Source organism: Cuculus canorus, chromosome 13, assembly GCF_017976375.1.
Source record: "Cuculus canorus isolate bCucCan1 chromosome 13, bCucCan1.pri, whole genome shotgun sequence".
Taxonomy (NCBI): domain Eukaryota; kingdom Metazoa; phylum Chordata; class Aves; order Cuculiformes; family Cuculidae; genus Cuculus; species Cuculus canorus.
In genome coordinates this window covers 718,260-738,430 of record NC_071413.1, presented here as the reverse complement: position 1 = coordinate 738,430, position 20,171 = coordinate 718,260, and the positions used below count along the sequence as shown (strand labels likewise).

At 42.6% G+C, this 20,171-nt stretch overlaps 1 protein-coding gene across 1 annotated transcript; it reads left to right on the top strand.

The window, feature by feature from the left end:
* Positions 1–79: 79 nt before the first annotated feature.
* Positions 80–19,951, top strand: LOC104055786 (uncharacterized protein F13E9.13, mitochondrial). The gene is made up of 5 exons (XM_054078477.1): positions 80–234; positions 5,487–5,667; positions 11,969–12,119; positions 14,237–14,364; positions 19,035–19,951. Exons 1-5 carry the CDS (start codon positions 217–219, stop codon positions 19,223–19,225), a joined length of 669 nt encoding a protein of 222 aa, XP_053934452.1. The 5' UTR covers positions 80–216; the 3' UTR covers positions 19,226–19,951.
* The last annotated feature ends 220 nt before the right edge of the window (positions 19,952–20,171 follow it).

Sequence of the window (20,171 nt, the reverse complement as noted above, 5' to 3'; positions counted from 1 at the left end):
GTGGGCCAGAGGGGAGGGGCGGGGCTTGGCGGACAGGGGCGGGGCTCGGTGCTCTGGTGTGGCTTGTGTGGGGCGGGGCGGGGCTTCACGAGGGGCGGTGGGAGCAGCGGCCGCGTTCCCCCGTTCCTCCTCTCCCCCCTCTTCCCTCGCTCCTCCCCGCCATGCGGCCGCGGCGGCTCTTGTGGCGGCTGCGCGCGGCGGTGGTGGCCGCGGTGCATGCGGGAGCGTTGCCAGGTAAGCTGCGGCCCGGGGTCCCGCAGAGCCACGGGGCCGTCGGGCTGGCGCGGGCCTCGGCGCTCCTCTGGCTCCACAGGCAGTGCCGCGGGCCGGCCTCGCGCTCCGCCAGGAGGGGCCGCGCCCCCCGCGCTCCCAGCCCGGGTCTCGGGGCGGCTCCAGCCTTGCAGTGGCCGCAGCCTCCTTTGGGCTCGCTCCTGCAGCTCCACGTCCTTCCCGAATCGCTCCCTGGGCAGCCCCTCTGGAGGGGGCTGAGCGCCGCAAAGGAGGGTTCGTAGGAGCAGGGAGCGGTTTGGGTTGGAAGGGACCTCAAAGCCCACCCAGTCCCACCCCTGCCATGGGCAGGGGCGCCTCCCAGTGGATCAGGGCCTCCAAACCCCATCCAACCTGGCCTTGAACCCCTCCAGGGATGGGGCAGCCACGGCTTCCCTGGGCAGCCTGGGCCAGGACCTCCCCACCCTCACAGCGAAACATTTCTCCCTAAGATCTCATCTCAGTCTGCTCTTTCAGCTCAAACCCCTTCTCCTCATCTTGTCCCAGCACTCCCTGACCAAGAGCTCCTCCTCAACTTTCCTGGAGCCCCGTTCAGTACTGGAAGCTGCTCTAACATATCTGATGTATCTTCTCCAGAAAGTTCCAAGCCTACCTGGGCACTCCTGTATGTGCCCTGGGGTAAGCAGCGTTATTCTTGCAGGGACACCAAGGAATTCTCTTCCACTGACCCAGATCATCGATAAAGCTTGTCAAGAGGCAGAAGCTTACAGGGATGCTGGAGTTGTAAGTTTTGACTTCCTATGGCAGCATTTACATAAAGCTGCTTCTGCATAACTGGTATTTTAAAGTGAGTCTAGGAGTACCTAGAATTTATCAAAAATGTCTTAAATTACACATTTTGGGAAAATGTTTAAATCCACATGTTTTGTCTCAACGAAGCAAGCGGGTCTTGTAGATTGCAAACCCTGAAATAAGCATTGTGTGCACCAAAACAATTGAAAAAGCTTGGATCCAAACTGTGCCATTCCAGTTGCCTTACCATCTATTTCTCAGAATCAAGTCAATTAAAGGGAAAAAACCCCACACAGGTGGAAAGTTGATTGCAACACAGAGGGCTGCTGGCACTTGTGTATCCGGCTGCAGGATGCTTCATCATCCAGTCTGCCAAGGCAGCCACTGGATTTTTAGCACTGTACAACACTCTGGTTTAATGAAATCATGGAGGAATGCCATGGTACTGCAGAACTCTGTCAATTCTAGGCTGAAGGACTGCCTCACCTTTGTGTTTGTAGCAAAACAGCATAGATTATTCAGGGAATAAAAAAAGCTTAGGCCCTTTTCTACCCTCTTTGACCCTTCCATCCTGTGCCTGCTTTGTGCATCTAGAGAAGTCCCGAGAGGCCAGTATACACCAGAGGCAAGAAGAGGCAAGTACTGCTGACTGAACTGCTGTTGGACCTGAAGTGGTGTGGTAATCTTCATAGGTCAGGAGATTTTAACAGGCTGTGTGCCCTTTTGAAAAGTCAGATGTGTTTTAAACATTTCATTGCACTTTTTTCATTTAAGACATTTTCAAACCTTGGGCATTAGGACAAGGACATTTGCACACCAAAAAACGTGCAAAATACTCTTGCTCACCCAGTATGCATCACACTTGGAATTCAATCCTAATATATTCAGAAAAAGGTGACTTGTCGGGCACAGTAACAGCTTAACATAATAAATATGAAATATTTGTGATGGAGCACAGTAATGAAAACAAGTGAGTGTTCAGTTAGGCAGCCATCTGTGCTAACAACGCATGTGCTCTGCACTTGTGTGTTTCCTAGGCAGGATTTTGTAGGCAACGAGCTGTGAGGCATTGTGATCCCTCTAGGGTGTATCTGTTTTAAGAAAAATGCAATATATATATATATTCAAGTTAACTTGTATTCATTTTGCTCAGCCTGGATGAATCTTGCTTTGTAGCCAGAAAGAAGAGCACCTGAGCAAGGTTAGGAGGGTGCTGACTTAAAGCATGTGTGATAGTTCTAACTCTTGTGGCTGTATCTGAGACTTTTCTGTGGCAATATGTGTGCATGCAGCTGAAGTGTTTTAAGAGGTCATCTCTATAAGTGGAATAAAGCTTTGGAAATTATTTTTCTATATAATCAGAGAGCAATTTCAATGACCTATTTTCCAGTAGCTAACTGTGATACAAGAGGCACTTGGCACATACGTAATGCTTTGGAAGTCATTCCAAGTAAAAAGGAAATATATTGTTTGCGAATTACTAAAAATAAGGCTATTATATATAAGCAACACTTAAATCATCTTAATATTCAGTGAAAAAGGAACACAATAAGCATTTGCTACGCTTTTTATCTTGTGCTATCCAACCAAATTCCGCTTCCGAGGATGTAATACAGTAGATCTTCCCATAGGATTCTGAACTATAAGCTTAAGTTCCAAGAACTTTAATTCAGCATAACTGTTTTCTTTCCACCATTTTAATTAGCTGTCTGATGGCACTGAAGTCTGTTTTATATACATATCAATTCAGTAAACACAGAAATCTGTGGTGTTATGTTTTATATAAAAATATGAAAGAAAGCTTTGAGTCAATGCATCTGTAATTCAGTGCTCTATATTGCAGAACATATGTTGTTCTTTTTTAATTAAACAAAACATAATATGCAAAAGAACATAGTTGGATGGTACCAAAAGCATAACGCGTTATTAAAGTTATACAAAAAATATTCACTGTAACTGTGGACCCTGAGGCTGCAGGCAGACAACTGCTGAAAAGCAAATGTAGTAAGTTTAAGGCAGAAGAGGGAAGTGCTGGAATCCTCCCCTATGCCTGCATTTTGAACTGGAATTCAATCAGATACTTTTTATGCACAGCAGTATGGCTGGGGGTTTTAATTAATTTTTAAATGAATTAATCCATTAATGTATCTAATGGAATAATTTGCTTTATGCAAATGCTGAGCTGCCAAAGTAATAGCAACCTACCAAAAACTCAGTGTCGCTGTGTTGCTCCTGTGGAATTCTGCCAGCCTTTTCCCCAGCTTCTCTGGCTCCTAGTGAGGCCAAGCATCTGCAGCCCCATTCCCTGATGCCTTTCTTCCTGCGTGTCCTTTGAGGTTGATCTTGCCTGAAAGCCTGGAGCTTCTGGTTTAGCAGATCCACACTCCTTGCCATTGTGATAAGCTTCCCGTTTCCCAGATATCCAGGTTTAGGTGATGTCTGCCAAGCAGAGCATTCTTGAGCCAAGGACTAAAGTTTTGTGGCCTTAAGGGATTACCTGGTTTCAAGGGTTCATTGTATTCTTTGACCTGGGTTTGTTTAGTTAAAATAGTGCGGTCCCACAGTAATCCTTTTCCTACATCTGTATTCTTGCATGAACAACATAACATCGTGGTGTGTGCAGAGGGCAGACAGCTCGGGGATTTCTCTCTCTGTTGGCACCACAGCGGATTCAGTGGTTGTGTCTGAGGTACAAGAACATTTGGTTGTTTCAGGTTTGTTGGAACAGTCCTGATCTAATTCCAAGAGAAACCGACAAAAAGGTGGTGATTTTATTCGCTGCTGACAATGCTCTGGGTTTGCTGGGGCAGGGATGTCACCTTTGTCATATGGCACAGGTAGAGAAGGATGGATGTTAAATTATACGTTGGATTGGACATGGAAACAAAATTGAGGACAGGTATTTTGGTTAGGTGTCATATCTGGTTTTCCTTCACCTAGTTGAGGTTTTCTTGAAGTAGAATTCTGTGATTCAGGATGGATGAATGCCACCAAGTAGCACTAATGTTGGGTGCCTATAATGGAGGATCACTTTTAACAGGTTGTGTCTGTCTGATTTTAGGGGAGTTTGTATTTGATGTGTTTAAATACACAGCCGTAAGTTGTTTGGTAAAGGCAGCTGAACCCTGGCACACCGAGCCATGGGGGTCGTGTGCGTGGACTGACCACGTTCCACCAGGTTATTGCCATTCTCCATTTCCCAATGCCGCCACTTTGGTGTTCGTTTATGATGTCTGAGGCTTAGCTGGGAATGCAGCCATTAAATGCTGACTGCTTTTTATATACTGTCATGTGTTTTACTGCCCAAAGGGCTTCTACACTGCCACAAAGATTAAAGAAGCGTTGCATACGAAAGTTTTTACGAAACTTCCTTTATTTCCCCCCTTGCTCATTCTCTGTTATTACTGACCAAACTTTGTTTCATCCCTAATTGTATATTCCTTCCAAAAAACTCTTCTTTCTATTCTGCTTCAGTTAGAACATCTTTGAAATGTAAAGCATTTTAAGGGATTAAATTGTGTGATAAAACTCAGGAGAGAGCAGAATTTATTTTCTGTTTATACTATTAATTTGTCTATTAAAATTTTTGTATTTTTAGGTCGAAGGAGGTGAGAAATTTCTAACGTCTTTTAACATTCTCACAGCAAATGAAAACATCAGGCTTGAAATACATTTCAAGGCTGAACTTCTATTGTTGTTGTTAGTCCTCGAGAAAATTATATGGGATTTGCAGTTGTTGAAAACTTTCTGGTGTATAGTGTACAGTGATTGGAAAAGTGCAAGGCACCAAATAAGATACAAAGATTTTCAATAAATTGCATAAATTAGATCAGCAGAGTGTTTTATCGTCACTCTATCATTTGCTGGGACTGTGTCTGTGTGGAGTGAGAGGTCCGGTCGATAATAAACAGCAATATCTTCCCAAGTAATTCTGACTTTGGAGTGGGAGGAATCTGATAGTTAGCACTATAGTATTAGGCACAACAGTCAAACAAAGAATTCCTTTATTTATCCAAAATAACACTTATTTTCTGACATTAATTGAATTGAAAAATGCCTTGATTATTTCTAAATCCTCCATTATCCAAACATACTCAATATCCAGTATTCCACTTGGATAATTGAAGTGTGACTCTACACTGCTTTTAATGAAGTGTAAGATTTAACTCATTCGCCTGTGGTTCACATTTTAGGGTGGATCAAAGGAAACCTAATTGATGAATGTATAGTTAAAATCACATTTATTTCTCTTCCTGATTTCCTTACAAATACCATGCTGTTAATGAAAGCACTTTTATAAGTGGCTGCATGCATCAACACAATTTACTGTAGATAATCCTTCCTTTGAAGGAAAACCTTCAAAATCCCCTGTCTTTAATGCACCACAGCAGAACAGTAAACTAACCATGTTGTTGAAGTTCCTTTCTTTCCAGTTTAATCGTATTTCTTTGTAATACTCCCCACAGGATGGCTTGATAGTCGAAAACATGCACGATCTGCCTTACACAGTGCACCCTGGGCCTGAAGTGACAGCCGCAATGACTATGATCAGCGCTGCGGTGAGACGGAGCTGCCCCAACCTCGTGCTGGGCGTCCAGGTCCTGTGCGCCGCAAACCAAGAGGCGGTAGCGGTTGCTCTTGCTGCAGGTAATAGAAATGGCTCGTCAGTTATTACTGGTGTTTGCTATGGCATTTACTCTCTGCAAATTGGGTGTTGTACTAACATAGATACCATGAAAAATGAGACATGAAGAGCTCAGCGTACCCTGAAAAAACAGAAATTAGATTTTGAGAAAGATGCCTGCTTGATTATAACAGATGATACACGTGCAGCGCTTCAGTAGGAGGCAGCTCAAAATCTCAAGGCCGCTGCCACGGTTTTGTAGGTGAAACCTGTCTAAATATAGTGATTAGTTTAAACCTAGTCACGTCTAAGAGCCACCTTAGGTGTAACTCTATTTACTTAAATTATATTTGAGGATAAATTTAACTCACTGTGGTTAAGCATCCTATTTCAGCATCTGATTATGTGTCGTTGCTACTCCTGTTATCCGTTAAAACTAAGTTTTCATTGCCTTTTTTAATGAATGGATGGAACAAAGCTTTTTATGTAATAACAAAAATTGAGTGTACAGCTAGCCAAAATGCTTAAAATTAAATTGCATTTGGGGAAATTAAATATAAATTAATCTATCTTTATTGCATGAATCCTAGGCTTGCTAACCTTTCTGCTCCTACTGCTTGCTGAAACATTTTTAGTTCTTCATATGCAACATTCCATGATTTAAAGATGGAAGCTGGTTTAATTTGGAAGGCTTGTACTTCCTGAATACTTCATAAATTGAGGGTTAATGCCTGTTTCTGCCTAAATTACAGATGTGAATACAGAAAGATTGCACATTTTTGAATGTACAGATTTTATAAACGGGCAGAACTTTGTAGGAACGCAAAACTGTAAGATACTGGTGTTAACTGAAAACCATACTTCAGGTAAAATAATGTAGGCTATCTTACCAGCAGTGGCAGTTTTACCTACATTTAATATGTTCTAAAAGTCTTAAATTCCTTCTTTCTTTGGGAAATTTTGATGGCTGTCTTTTAAACTGGGATTTGGTTTGAGTGCTTTCAAATCAGAGGCTGACACTTTCAAGGTATCCAGCTACTTGATGAACTGACAAAACCTAAGTTTATTGCTGCAGTAGAACCTGTGTGAAAGCCTAAAATAAAAATGCTAGCAGAATGCAGTTTCAGTTTTTAGGGATGCACATAGCATACAGGAGGCACATCAGCACTTGCAAAAATATTTACACTTCTGATTTTCAAAAGCAGTAGTCAAACCATTAGTGAGTTATGCACCCTTTTAGGAGGAAATTTGATCACTAAATAGGGGATATAGCCTGGGAACAATGTATTTCTCTTTCTTCTCAGCAATTATTAATGAGGGAGAGGATTCCTGAAGGGCTTGGGTTTTCTCAGCTCTACTGCTGTTCTGCACTATTTGCTCCGTAACTGGAGAATGCCAGCGAGGAAAGGCCTGTGCTTCATGCATTTCATTGCACCTCTGTAAAAATGAGGGTCTGGAGTTCACTGAACAGGAAAGTGAAAATAAAAGGAAACCATTTAAAGCAAAGCCATAGTAAAATGAGTGCTCCTTTGTAGGCAGCAAATCTTTGAGTAGTGTTTCAGTACCAACTTAGTAGTGACTAATGTCAATAAAGATTTAATAAGTGGCTATTAATAAAGCAAGCCCTGTATGCTTTCTCTGCAAAAAAATACTTGCTGAGAGTGTTTTAGCTAAAAAACCTGTGTAGCATCATCCTCTGCTGCTCTGCAGTCATTCATTTTTCCCTGTGTAAACTTCTGTCTTTGGTAGAAGTAACTGTTCTGAAGAGAACTGTAGAGGGAAACCATAAATGGTCTCTAGGTGAAGGTGGTAATTTTATTTTGTGAAGAAGGAAAAAATCTGCAGGTTTACAGAATGTCTGGAAGGAGCTCAGCATCAGCAATGTATAGCTGTCCTAGTAAACGTGTTGTGGGTGGCTAAACAGCAACAGATGAGGTTCCTGAATTTCCCTGGTAATTGAGGTGGTGTTGGATAAGTCTGCTGCTTAAGGGGATGAGGCAGCTGAGTATTGTTTGAATTGATTTTGGTTCTTTAGGAAACACTTATTTATTCACATAGGCAGCTGAAGGAAGGGTTGCCAGCAAAAGAGTTTGTGCTGGGTGCTTCAGCAAAGGTACGGGGCAGTGTTTGCTAATTATGAAGCACAACTTGTATTAGAAGGAATGTGGTGTCTAAAGGGATTGCCCCAAAGCCCTCAGCTGCCATTTGTGTTTGTGAGTTAGCAAGATGTTCTGCTTGGCTCTGATTTATCACTGTAGCCGAGGCAGAGCCTTTGCAATACAGGGAGTATGTGCTGGTGGTACTCCCTTTATTTCACACGTTCTGCATGCTCTCCATTACCGACGTGTGGCAATGACTGAGGAGACAGAAGTAACTGGCCCATCACTAACCTAAAGGAGACAACGTTAGCGGTGAGAAGAAGGATATCGGGAAACATTGTGGTGTATTGGCCTGGCCATCTGCTGATCTTTGAGGCACAGAACAGCATGTATCTCTGCAGCAGTGCACGGGAACACCTTTGATATTCCAGGTACCCTTCCTGGCTTTATCTTGCCTCTATGGGGTGGAAAATCCAGGCACATGGGCCAGAGATGGGTTATGCTCTTTCATTCTGGCCAGAGCTTCAATCTGGTGCATGGGAGCAAGTCTGCTGTAGAGTGTGGCATCCCTGTGCCTGGGTGAGCCTGTGGATCAAGGCTCAGGTCTTGAACTTCTTTTCTCTCATCTCATAAATTTAGGATAGAATCGTTCACTTGGAGGGGACTTAAAATAATCATCTCAACTGTGAAACTGCCCTTTTCCTTTAAGGATCACATTACTGAAATTCCATTTCTGAATTAGTCCTTATCAATGATAATGACACAGTTGGTAGCTGATTAAGAGAGACTTCACATCAGAAGGTATCCCAGGTACCTGGATATCTCTATCTCCTTTATAAATACAGCATTGGTCTCAGAGAGCGTCCCTCTCCCTCGACCACCAGCACAGATCTCCTCCACAGGAATCTGTTTGCTACAGCCCAGGATGCTGCGTAAAGGGGGATTAGAACTGGGCAGAATTGTATGCTGCCTTTCTGTTTTTCTTACGTGCCCCCTGACAACCACAGCAGAGGTGTGTGCGCCTTGGGAGCATCCTCAGAGACTGCAGAGCAAGGAGAGGAGCAAGTGCCGTGGGCTTTGCTGGAGGTGCTTCTCCCAAGCTCGCAGCTCCTGCTGAGTGCAGAAGGAGCTGCTTGCTGCGAGACAGTGTCCTTAGTAATAAAAGGTCTTCGCAGCACGAAGACCATATGCCTCTAGCATCAATAGCAGACAAAGCCTGCTATTTTCCTCATTTTCCTCTTGAGTTTTCATTTTCAGCACAAAATCAGTGTTTCAGATTCTTTTTGAATTAGGAGCATAAGAAGAGCCGGGAGCCAGGATTTACTGTGCATGTAAAATGAAGTGTCAGCAATAAAGTTATCTGCAGCATCTTGCCTTTGTGTAAAGACCTGAAGGCCACCGTTCAGCAGCAGCCAGGAGCTGCTGCCTTGCAGAGGTCAGATGCCGTTTCTGCAGAAGTAGCTAATCCTAGCTCCCAACTCCTTTGGACTTCGTAAGTCCAGGAAGGAACACGCCTGGGAGAGGGCTTCTCAGTTTGCTGTATTGTGGGGTTAAAGTGCAGTGATGTACACATCCATTTAAGATGGATAAAGTAAAAGCACTCTTTCCTCCATCACCTCAATCTTGCAATATTTCATCACCCAGCAAAAGAAGTGTTTCAGTCTGTCTTTTTTTTTTCCTTTTAATCATAAACTATCATGTTAAGGAAAGAAAAGAACAGAGCTTTCCTCTCCAGTCAATAGACTTGCACGGCTGTTCAGGTAAAGCTGGTTAAGAAGGGTTAAAGTGAGTGGAGTAATACCAACTTTTGACAAAGAGAGAATTTCTGGTTCCTTGAACCAACACTGCAGTGGCCAATAATTTGATTCTGTGTTCTTGACATAGTCTTGAAGTTCTGATTATTAGGATTCACTGGGAATTTCCTGTTCTTGTTTTCCAGCAAGGTTACAAAATGGTTTTGTTCCCATATAAGTCTGAATGGGCCTGCCTATTAAGTATTCAATGGGTATTGCTTTTCAACTTGCTAGATCTTCAAGTAAGCAATAGTAACCTGCTCACAATTTTATAAGCATAAATATTAATTCATTAGTGAAATCTGATTATGGCTTCATAAAAGAGAAGGGTAATGATTTGGTTTGTGCAGTTGGTTAAAATTTGTATTTTCGCAGCCCCTGAAAACCCAGATAGAGAGTGCAGCATTGTCAGACGAAGTACGGTAAGTGCAGATCTAATGCTTAGTACAAAGTTAAATTACTAAATTGAGGAAACACAAACCAAGCATCAACAAACAATGTGTGAGCAGTGACTTCAACAAATGAAATTACTGAGTGAATGGCTCCTGTCCTGAGTTAGACGTTGTGATTGCTATGAGAATGTAACATCTCTCTAGCCTCCTCAATAGTCTGATTGGATAAGAAGTGGTTTTTCTCGTTTAACTCTGAATTGTGCTGTAAGCTTGGGTGATTTCAGTAGAATAGCTTTTGTTCCTCAAAGCAAAAGTCTTGCTCTGTTTATTACCTAGTGCCTCCCAGCACCTGTAACCCTGCTTGTGGCACACCCATCTTTGGATCCTGAGACTGCGCCGTGCTTTTCACCCCTGGTATCGAGGCAGAGGACAGCTTAGATTTGATTTGACATCCATCTACGATGTTCCTGTTAGCCAGGTCTGTGTTGCTAAGCAATACAGGCTCCTCTGTCAGGCATGAGCTGCTCTTTCTGCAACTTCAGGGCTTCTGGAATGAAGCAGGAATTTTGAAATAAACAAGCACCTTGTCATTTGGTTAATAGATTTTAAAGATCAGTTATGTTATAGTTGAAATGTGTTAAGGTGAGGCCCCTGTTGCCTAAACGGCTCTCCGGTGGGTGGGATTGTATCCCTGATGGCTGCTTTCACATCCGTTGGTTTCCGTGCTATGATGTCAGCTCTAATTCAATGTGCAGCTGGCTCCAAAGCTGAAGCAGCTGCAGAGCTTCAGATGGGCCTGGAAGAGACCTCAAAAGCAGACTGGAAGAAGAGTAAAAGCTGGACAAGATGAGTGTAGACTGTTTGCACATCTGTGATGTGACAGGTGAGACAAGCTACAAGGCTGTGGAAGACTGGAGAAAAGAGGGAACACAATCAGGGTCAGAATTCAGTCTCATGCCTCAAAGCTGTGGACTTATTCCACCATGGCCCAAGGCTTCAGTATTTCACCACAAGGCTGCATAGGGCGTGCCTGAGAGTAGGTCATAGAGTCATAGAATGGTTTGATTTGGAAGGAATCTTAAAGCTCTTTTAGTTCCACCCCCTTGCCAGGAGCCAGGACACCTCCCACTGGATCAGGCTTCTTGTAGATGAAGTGTGTGAAGTCCTTGCTGTTCATAATCTTAAACTTAAGTTTCCATCCCACAAAACCTTCCTAGTACAAAAAATGGATTAATATGATGGAAACTCTCTGCTTAAGATGTGGCAGAGTTGCTGCTTCACTCTTCCCAAACCTTTTCTGGTTTTTTTTGTACCTTCAGCTCTAGAAGGAATTTGTTGATGTGGTGCTGTGTAGGAAACACAAGATACATTCAGATGGAGTCAAACGAGTTGTATGGAATGTGCTGCAGGCTGTGTTTACCTGCCTCGTTTCCTGAAGAACAAGGTCTCGGTGCTGTTCCTTTGGCTGTGTCCATATCCGTGGTGCTTTTTGACTTGATGGCCAAGTTCTGGCATATTTAGCAGGGGAGCAGATGTTGGGAAAGAAGTAATGCAGTGAAGGAGTATCTGGAGAGAGGGGAGAGAGCCAAGTTAATGACCCTTTTTGGAGAGAGGGTGCATTGTTTGGACAAAGGAGCTGTGTTTGACCTACCCGCTCCTCTGTTGGCTCGTGCCCACTGGCAAGAGGCAGGGCAGGGTCTGCAGCCGCCTGTTCTGGGCCACGTGGAGCAAAGTGGTAGGGATTGAGAAAAAAGGGAGCCATGGGGATGGGGGAGAAGCTGGCAGGCTCTATGGGAGGCAAGGGAGTGGGAGGGGGTAAGATGAAAGGGACAAGTCAGAGAGAATATGGGTGAAAATAAAGAACATGAACCTTGAATATGTGGAAAAGCAAGGCTGTTAGTCCTAGAGCACAGGGAACAACTTGTATTGGGATCAAATAAAAGGGGCAGGAAGGTGGGGGTTTGTTTGGTTTCAGTATTTCTGTTTTTCAGTCGTCAGTTTTAGCTGAGATATTGCTGCTTTTTTTTTTTTTTTTCCCAGGTCTTGACTTTATCCGGGCAGAAGGGTTTGTGTTTTCTCATGTTGCTGATGAAGGAATTATAAATGCCTGCGCAGGGAACCTGCTACGGTACCGAAAACAAGTTGGAGCAGAGAACATTCAGATTTTCGCTGATATTAAAAAGAAACATAGGTAAATACAAGCAATATTTTCTATAAATATGAATGTAGTAATGATCATATGTTTTTCTGCATTTTCTGATTGTTTTATTTCATGCCTATTTAGTGTCAGGAAAGTCAATGATGTAGGGAGAGCTTTATTGTTCCAGCAAGATCTTGCAGTGCTATTAGGGGATATGTTTGAAAATAAATTTGCACCTGTAAGCTGCAGGATGCTGCATCTGTGAAGGCTGCAGTTGCTTAACCTTCAGGATTTATAAATGCAGATTGTAAAAGTTGTGGTATTAGGTGAGATTGTGTGTAATGGTGTATATGCCTATTACGTTTAAGAAATGTTGTTTCTGGAGGTAGGGCATCCGCAGTTATTTTTAGTTACGCAAGCTGATAAAAGCATCCAGATCATAATATTTTGGCATTTAAAAAAAAAAATCTTTTTTATTCCTGTCAATAACACTTGATTTCTTCTACTTAAATCAGTGCTGTTTATGGGTTTATGTATGGGTTATGTTCTATAATTATCAAACAGAAGAAACTTCTGACAGGTGAACCCAGTTTCTTTTCTGCTGATACTTTACCCTGCCTGTCATGTGGTGCTCTCAGCTATTTAGATGTCACTCTTTGGGGTTTTTTTTCCCCAGAATAGCTGCTCGTGTGTTACGTATCATACATGCTAAGTAACCTAATTAGAATGTTTGCATGTAATATGGGGCAGTCATGAGAACAACCAAGTCTTGAAGATCCTAACTACCTAATAAACAAGTCATTAATTTCAGAATGGAAAGGAAACAATGCAGTATGATCAAATTAAGCTTTTAAGGTCCTTTCAGAGCAATTTCTTTCTAATGATTTCTTTTTATATATGTATCTGTGTGTATATATGTATAAATTAAAATGCATTGCATTAGACTTTTTTGTAAAAAATTGATTGCATCATGTGATTTTTTCTTTGTTTTGACAACTGACACATTGATATTTGGATTATACTTACTGTTGTTCAAAGAGCTTTCATTTTAAGAAACGAAAAGAGGTTTCAGGCAGATTCATAAGCTGAGAAGTAAATGTTAAAGGACTTGTTGGTTGAGTTTTTAATGTAGAAAAATATACCTGCTGCTGAGAGCTCCTGGCCTCCTATTCTTTAGATGGAGAGAAACTGGTTTTGCAGCCTCCTTGCTGTGTTACGACTGCCCTCCGTGTCCTGGCTGCTGGATGCCTGCTACTCTTAAGCCCCTTTTCAACATCACTGCAAGTGTTGGGTACCTCAGCAGAGAGGAGTTAGTGTACTTGCTTTGCATCCATTGCCAGAAGCAGAGCTCACTGCACACATGCGCTGCCTCTGAAGAGGCCAGAGCCCAGCCTTCTGCAAGAGCATTGTCCATCCGGGCTGAGCCAGAAAAGAGGCCGGTTCCATCCCCACTTATCAGTGCTGCATGTTGGCCGTAGCCACTGGTTTCTGCTTAAATGGAAACAGACAAACAATAGTCAGCTGTTGTACCGGCAATGGCTGGAACTCTCTTGAAGTTTAGAACAGTTTAAATTACAAACTGCTGTTGCTGTGGGTTTCAGCCAAGTGCGTCCCCCAGGTATCGATGACTGCTGATGGAACACTAGGTTGCAGGTAATTGATGTTTGTGACTGCTATGTATGATGATTCCCGTGATTATATTACAGGTAATAACTATACTTTCTCTTAGCTGGACTTTGTGAAGTGGAGGGTGTCGATTCTGTTCTAGGCAACAGAATCCGATTTCTGACTAACTGCACATCCATAATTCCCATTTGAAGTCCACGTGCTGCGTGTGCTCATGCAGGTGCTCAGCGTATAAGCAGCTGCCTCAGCTGATACTTGTTCGCTCACTCTTAGCAATCATAGCAATCACTCCTTGGACTTAAGAGATCCAGAGCAACAGATAGATCAGTTATTGCTCCCTGATGGAAAAGACTTGGTTTTTTTCCTGTCGTTTGTACTGCAGTTTCCCTTCCCATTTTAAAACAGGACAATTCTCCTCTGTCACCGCCTTTGGCAGTTCTGACAGCAAGGAGGCTGGAGAAATGCAGTCTAAACATTCCACAAGATGGATAACAAATGTGTGTGCCGACAGTAACCACAGGGTCCATTCCTGCTGTTTGCAGTGCTCACGCGCTGACGGCAGACATCAGCGTGGCCGAGACGGCGGTGGCGGCAGAGTTCTTTCTGGCTGATGGGGTGGTGCTGACTGGCATGGCAACCGGATTGCCCGCTAACCCCCAGGAGCTAAAAGGTGAGAGCTGTCACACAGAGGGTGGAGAACAGGCAGGGAATCAGCTTCTGGATTAATGTGGACAGAAATCCATATACCTGCCGTTCCATAAGGGAAAAAGAGGGAGGAAAAGAAGCTCTTGCTATAAGGGTTGATGTAGTACAGCAGAACTGATGTGACTGAGGTGCCCTTCAGACTGGCTCTGTGTGTGTCTAAACAACAGTTTGGTGTGAGAGAAAAAAAGGAAAATTATTTCAAGCTTGTATAGCACTGAAAGATGCTGAGGCTTCAATGAACAACATGTTAAAATGTGTGTAAAATTATGGAGAAAAACCTCAAACTGTTCCATTTCTAAGAAGTCTTAATATAAGAGAAAGCTACTGTATAGCCTTATTAGGCTAACTAGAGCCTAACTAACTAGAAATTAGCCTAACTAACTAGAAATCTCCATAGAAGAGTTAAACATTTTTATATTTTGCAATGAATTTGTAAGTCCTGCAAGAAAAGGTGAGTTTTTAAGAGGTGACATTCTGAACAGTAAATAAAATGAATGTTGAACTTATTAAAATGGATTCTTATTTCATACATACTGAACTTTTTGCCAAACAATAGGTTATAAATGACCACACTTCAATCACCAATGTTAAAAACAAAATGATGATTTGGTGTGAAGGCTGAGCTCTTGAATTAGTTGGGTGCTTTGGTACAGTGAACTAAAAATGATCCATGGAACGGGTGCCCCTGGAAGCTACGCACATCTTAGAGACTCCAGACCTCCATGCCTGCCTGCCATTAATGTTCCCATCACTCTTAATCCAGATCAAATAGTTTAAAAAAAAAAAAAAAAAAGGATTTGCTAAGTCTTGGGGCAAAATCCCAGGTCCCAGGTTAAATTCTGCTCTCGCGTATGCACGTGCAGCCTCCTTTGATTTCCTGCGTTGGAGATCAAAATCTGACCCCTAAGCCCATAGGTTTTTACCACAGGATTCCAGCCAGACAGTACCATGACTTCTGTTTTTCTTTCATCTGAGCAAACATGCCAGTCTCTGTCTTGTTCTCTTTCTGGGTCGAAAGAACAAAATGAATCAGACTTGGCAGTTGTAATGAAGTACACACATTAATTTTGTGTTTAGGTTTGTGCTGTGAAAGCAAGAATCCAGGGATCAGGGCTTTGTTTTGCTTAGGTCACAGCATTCTGGGTGATAGCAGGCCCTCTCATGAGGAGTGTACTGGCCTAAACAGTTAACAGAATAACTTAAAAGTCAATATTCCAGGATATGAGAAGATGAAAAATTAGGCATATCTATGTCAGCAAGATGCTTAAATGAAATCAGATCTACAGGCTGCAAAGCTGGTATTGATGTCAGAGCGATATTGCATGTCACAACTTTGTGCAGCCCTGGCAGTGCTGTGTTAGGACGACACATGCAGCTGGGCACCTTTCATCACACCGCAACATCTCTTGAGAGTGCAACCAAGAGACAGCTGGGGTCTTTGTCATGTTTCTCTCTCAGCATTATTGTGCAGTAACAGAGAAGCGAGTTTGCCTTTGTGTCATTGCATCAAATTGACTGATTTGTGATGGGGTGTGGGAAACAAGTGTTTCCCCGTCAAGCCAGGGAGTGGCGTTCAGTAGGGGTTTGTCTGTAGTTTGGGTCACTGCATGCCATCAGCATTGCTCGTCGCAGTGCTGACAGGCTCTGCTCTGACACTCTGGGCATACCAGGCACCAGGAGCTGAAGGAGCGGGAGGTCTAAAAATCAGACTTCAGGTTATTCAGGAGCAGGAATTATAGCTGAGCATTTTGAATTACAATTAGTTTACTTAGTAAACCATGTTTTCATTTCAGAGGTTGTAGAAATTTGTTCCACTTTGCTGTGTTGTGGAACATTCTGTGGTTGGAGAGTGCATTGAGCAGGTTTTCCCTTTGGACCTGCTGCACATCCAGGCTGTGTGTTAAGTGACCAAAGCTCTGTGTAGTGACTGCTTAGTTGTCTGCATGAACAAAGCAAACAGCCCCAGACAAGCAACTAGTGGAAGGTGGAGTACATCAGGAAACCCAGCAGCTGCTGTGACAGCTGCCTCCTTCGTTACTGTTCAGAAAAAGGACCTCAAGACAAACTCACCCTCTCGCATTTTGATGATACAGTCAGGTCAGAACAAAGGCTACTGCCTTCACAGTGCTCTCAGAGATGAACGTGAGATGTGAGTCTCTGATCAGTACTTTTTATAAGCCCTAGATTTAATGACAAAGAAAAAAGCTTTTGAATTAAAAACTACAGTGTGTTACAGCTGAGCGTTTCCATGAACACAGGGCTGTGTACGGTACAGCGATCCCTGCGTATGAAAAAGGTGCTGGAGAGCAGCTGAGCGAGTTATTGGCACAGTGGCGCTTATTTTTGCGCTGCTCTTCACCATTGTTTTCAAGCCAGGAGCGTTTGGCCTTTATTTCCTGTAACTTGTGCATACCATAGTTCCAATGCTCTCCTTGTGCTTTGCAACCAGGCACTGTTTGATCTGGTGGTGTTAGAGCAGTGGCTGTGGAGGGGCTGCCATGAGAAGGAGCACAGTGCCCTCTAGTAACAGCCCACCAAAGCGGAGACGTGCAAGCTGTGCCAACTTCAGCATCTTCTGACTGTGATGGCACAAAATTGTCTCCTTTTCTCTTTGTGTCAAAAAGGAAATCATCAGAAGGAGAAAGCCGAGAGAGTGAAAGCAAAGTGCTGTGTTTAGAGACATCTGACAGTGGCTGAACATTGCCATGCAAAAGCATCTCTCGCTGCTGTTGCTTTATTTTCTTTACAAGTTAGGATTTGTATTAACACAGCCAATAGACAAATTGCCTTCAGCTAATCAACCTGAGACCCTGATGTGCTCAGAAATGCTGAAGAGTGGCATCTGTACTTAAATAGGTACCCAGGCTTGTCGCAGATGAAGCGCTCCCATTCGTGGTCCTCACATCATCAATCCAAATAAATCTCCAGCACAGGAGAGGTGTGTGAGCTCCAAATGTCACACACAGAGGGCAGCAGGAGCTGGACACCTTGCTACTTTGGGAAGCTTTGGGGGTTTTGATAGTTTCACAGCAGTCCCAGGTTTTGTTGGATTTCACTCATTGCCTGCTGGGGCTGAGCTGTTGGCTTACACCATGTGATCAAGCTCCTTTTAAATGTTTGGCTTTTTGTTTTTCCTGCTCATGGGAAATAACTATAAAACAACTACCTGCTAATGTGCCTTGAGCACTTGTCGTAAAAACTAATATTGACTCAGGACGCTGTTTGTCTGGGAATGCAGTAAAGTACAGTTGCACAAATCTGCACATAGTCACTTGTAGCACCTCTGTTGTGCACCAGTATCTATGTGAAGCAGATATGAAATTCCTAAGAGCACACGGATACTAAATAAATAATTTTTTTTTCTAGAGCAGGATTTCAGTAGTGATGCTGAAAATAACTAAAAAGTAATTGTTTTGCTGCTGTAAGCAGGATGACTATAAGGATATAAAATATGCATAGAAATAACGATGGTTTTAATCATATATGCATGATCCATCTGATTTGTTTAAAATTTTCGATAAGGACCATGTGGAGTGGTTTTGTTTCTTTGTTAAAATGCTTGTAAGAAGGAGTTATTATTCCTAGATGAAAAAATGGTAGGGCATGTGACCTAAAAAGAGATCCAAGAGTATTTTAATTGATCCCCTTTCTTTGGTGAAGGAGGAAGGCAATAAATAATTAGTTTTCCCTGAAGCATAATTAATAAGTTAGGCTTCTGATGAAACTTTGTTTAAACAAATAATGTTTTGAAGAAGACTTTTCCATGTTGCATATATGCTTTCCCTTGTTACTGCGTCTCTAACCATCCTACCTCAGCTTATTGCCAATTAAAACAATTTATATGTTTTTAAATGCCAGAAATAATGCCTCACGGCATTTCTCTAAGTAAGAGATCAAGCATCCAGCCCTGCAAGTGACTCTTAGGTTGGCCAGTTGGAAATGAAAGGATGAGAAGGATGCTGGGTAATTCTTGAACTGAGAGTCACTCCAGCATCTGTAAGTCCTTTGTCAAGGCAATGGACCTGGTTTGCTTGGATCTATACTGGGTGCTGTGCAGCACAATGAGAGCTCCTTTCTGTGTGTTTGTGGTATGTCAGGCACAGTGGAGCCTCGGAGCATGGTGGTAGCAGTTACAGTAGGTAAAAGGGTCTGGTCCTACTGTGCGAAGTGCCTCCTGCTGCTGGCATCTCTTCTTACCGGGGGTGCAGAATCAAAATGGATTTATGAGGGAACAGAGTGAAATGCAGTACATTCTGTGCCAGCCACTTCAGCTTAATCGGGCTTAAATCTTGTTCCTTGGGAGTAAAGAGGAGTAGAGGTATGGTACCCAGACCCAACCTTCATATCTTACATAGCACTGAAACCATCCGCTGGTCTGTGGCCAGAAATACGTCCTGCAGCATTTCATACAGCGGCAGAATGCACAAATGACGTGAGGTTGGTCTGCACAGCTGTTCGGAGCGGAGGCTGGTTTTTCTAGAGAAGTTGTTTCACTCTGTTGTAGAAGTAAGAAATATCATGATTGTGAGTTTCTCATTACTAGCTTTTTTTTATTGTTGAAGAAGTACACAAATTAGAGTCTTGATAGAGTTTCAAAAATGGGACTTAACTCCGGTTTCGGTTTCCTCTCTTCAGAGGTCAAACATGCTGTGAAGATTCCTGTGCTGGTTGGCTCTGGAGTGACGCTGGAGAACGTGAGGAATTACTTGGATGCAGACGCTCTGATAATTGGTTCATATTTCAAGAAACAAGGTTATTGGGCAAATGGCGTTGATCCTGACCGAGTAAAGAGATTTATGGAACACATAAGTCAACTGCGAGAATGAGTTTGTCAGCAAGCAGGATTTGTGTGTGTAAGTGCAGAACTGAAACGCAAATGTGTGCTCATATGGCTGATAACATTAACTGAACACACACAGCATCTCCGGAACCAGCTGGGAAACACAGGGACGCTGCACAATAAACTGATGCTCTGGTGTTTGTTTGCAGGCAGCATGGTTCTGTGGCTCGCAAAGCCATCACCAGTGCAAAGCCAGCTCTCCGAAGGCCACATAACAGGTTCTGTCCTATAGGTAAAATGCTTATGGAGTTTAAGAATTTGAAGTAAATATTTCTCACAGGTGAGATGAGTTTTGCTTTGCCTGTGAGTACAATAGAATGCCCTAAATTTACAGCTAAGAGTATTGTAAATTGGACAAGTTAATTAGCCTTTCAGTCTCCCCATCTGTAAAATGATGATAATAGTACCTACATCACACAGGGGTTGTAAGACATAATAAATGAATGAGTGTACGGCACTTTCATCTCCTCAAATGAAGGGCTCTATTAAAGTTCAAGATCATTATTTTTTCATTAGAATTGTGCATTTATTACAAAAATGTAGTAATTGCATACCCAACAAAAGTTTAAGATAATTGGGAAATTGATTTACTTACAATACTTATTAGAGAATAAATGTAAATATTTAATTACATTTTAAGTAGAATTGGAATTTAGTCAAAATGTTTTTGCAAAAATTGGAAATTTTAATAAAGGTTTATTGTTATTTTTCAGCAAGCTCCTACAGCTCTGTACCTCTCCAGACTAGTATTAGTGCTGTTAAAAACTGCCAGGTTCCTTCCAATACACAAGGTGCAATTATGCTGGAAACCTTCCTACCAAAGCTGACAGGTAAACACAGATTTTCTCTTCTGTAAAACGTAGAAGGAATTTATGACAGTCTCACTGTATGTATTGCAAGAGGTTCCTCTTGAATTTGATATTTAGCTCTAA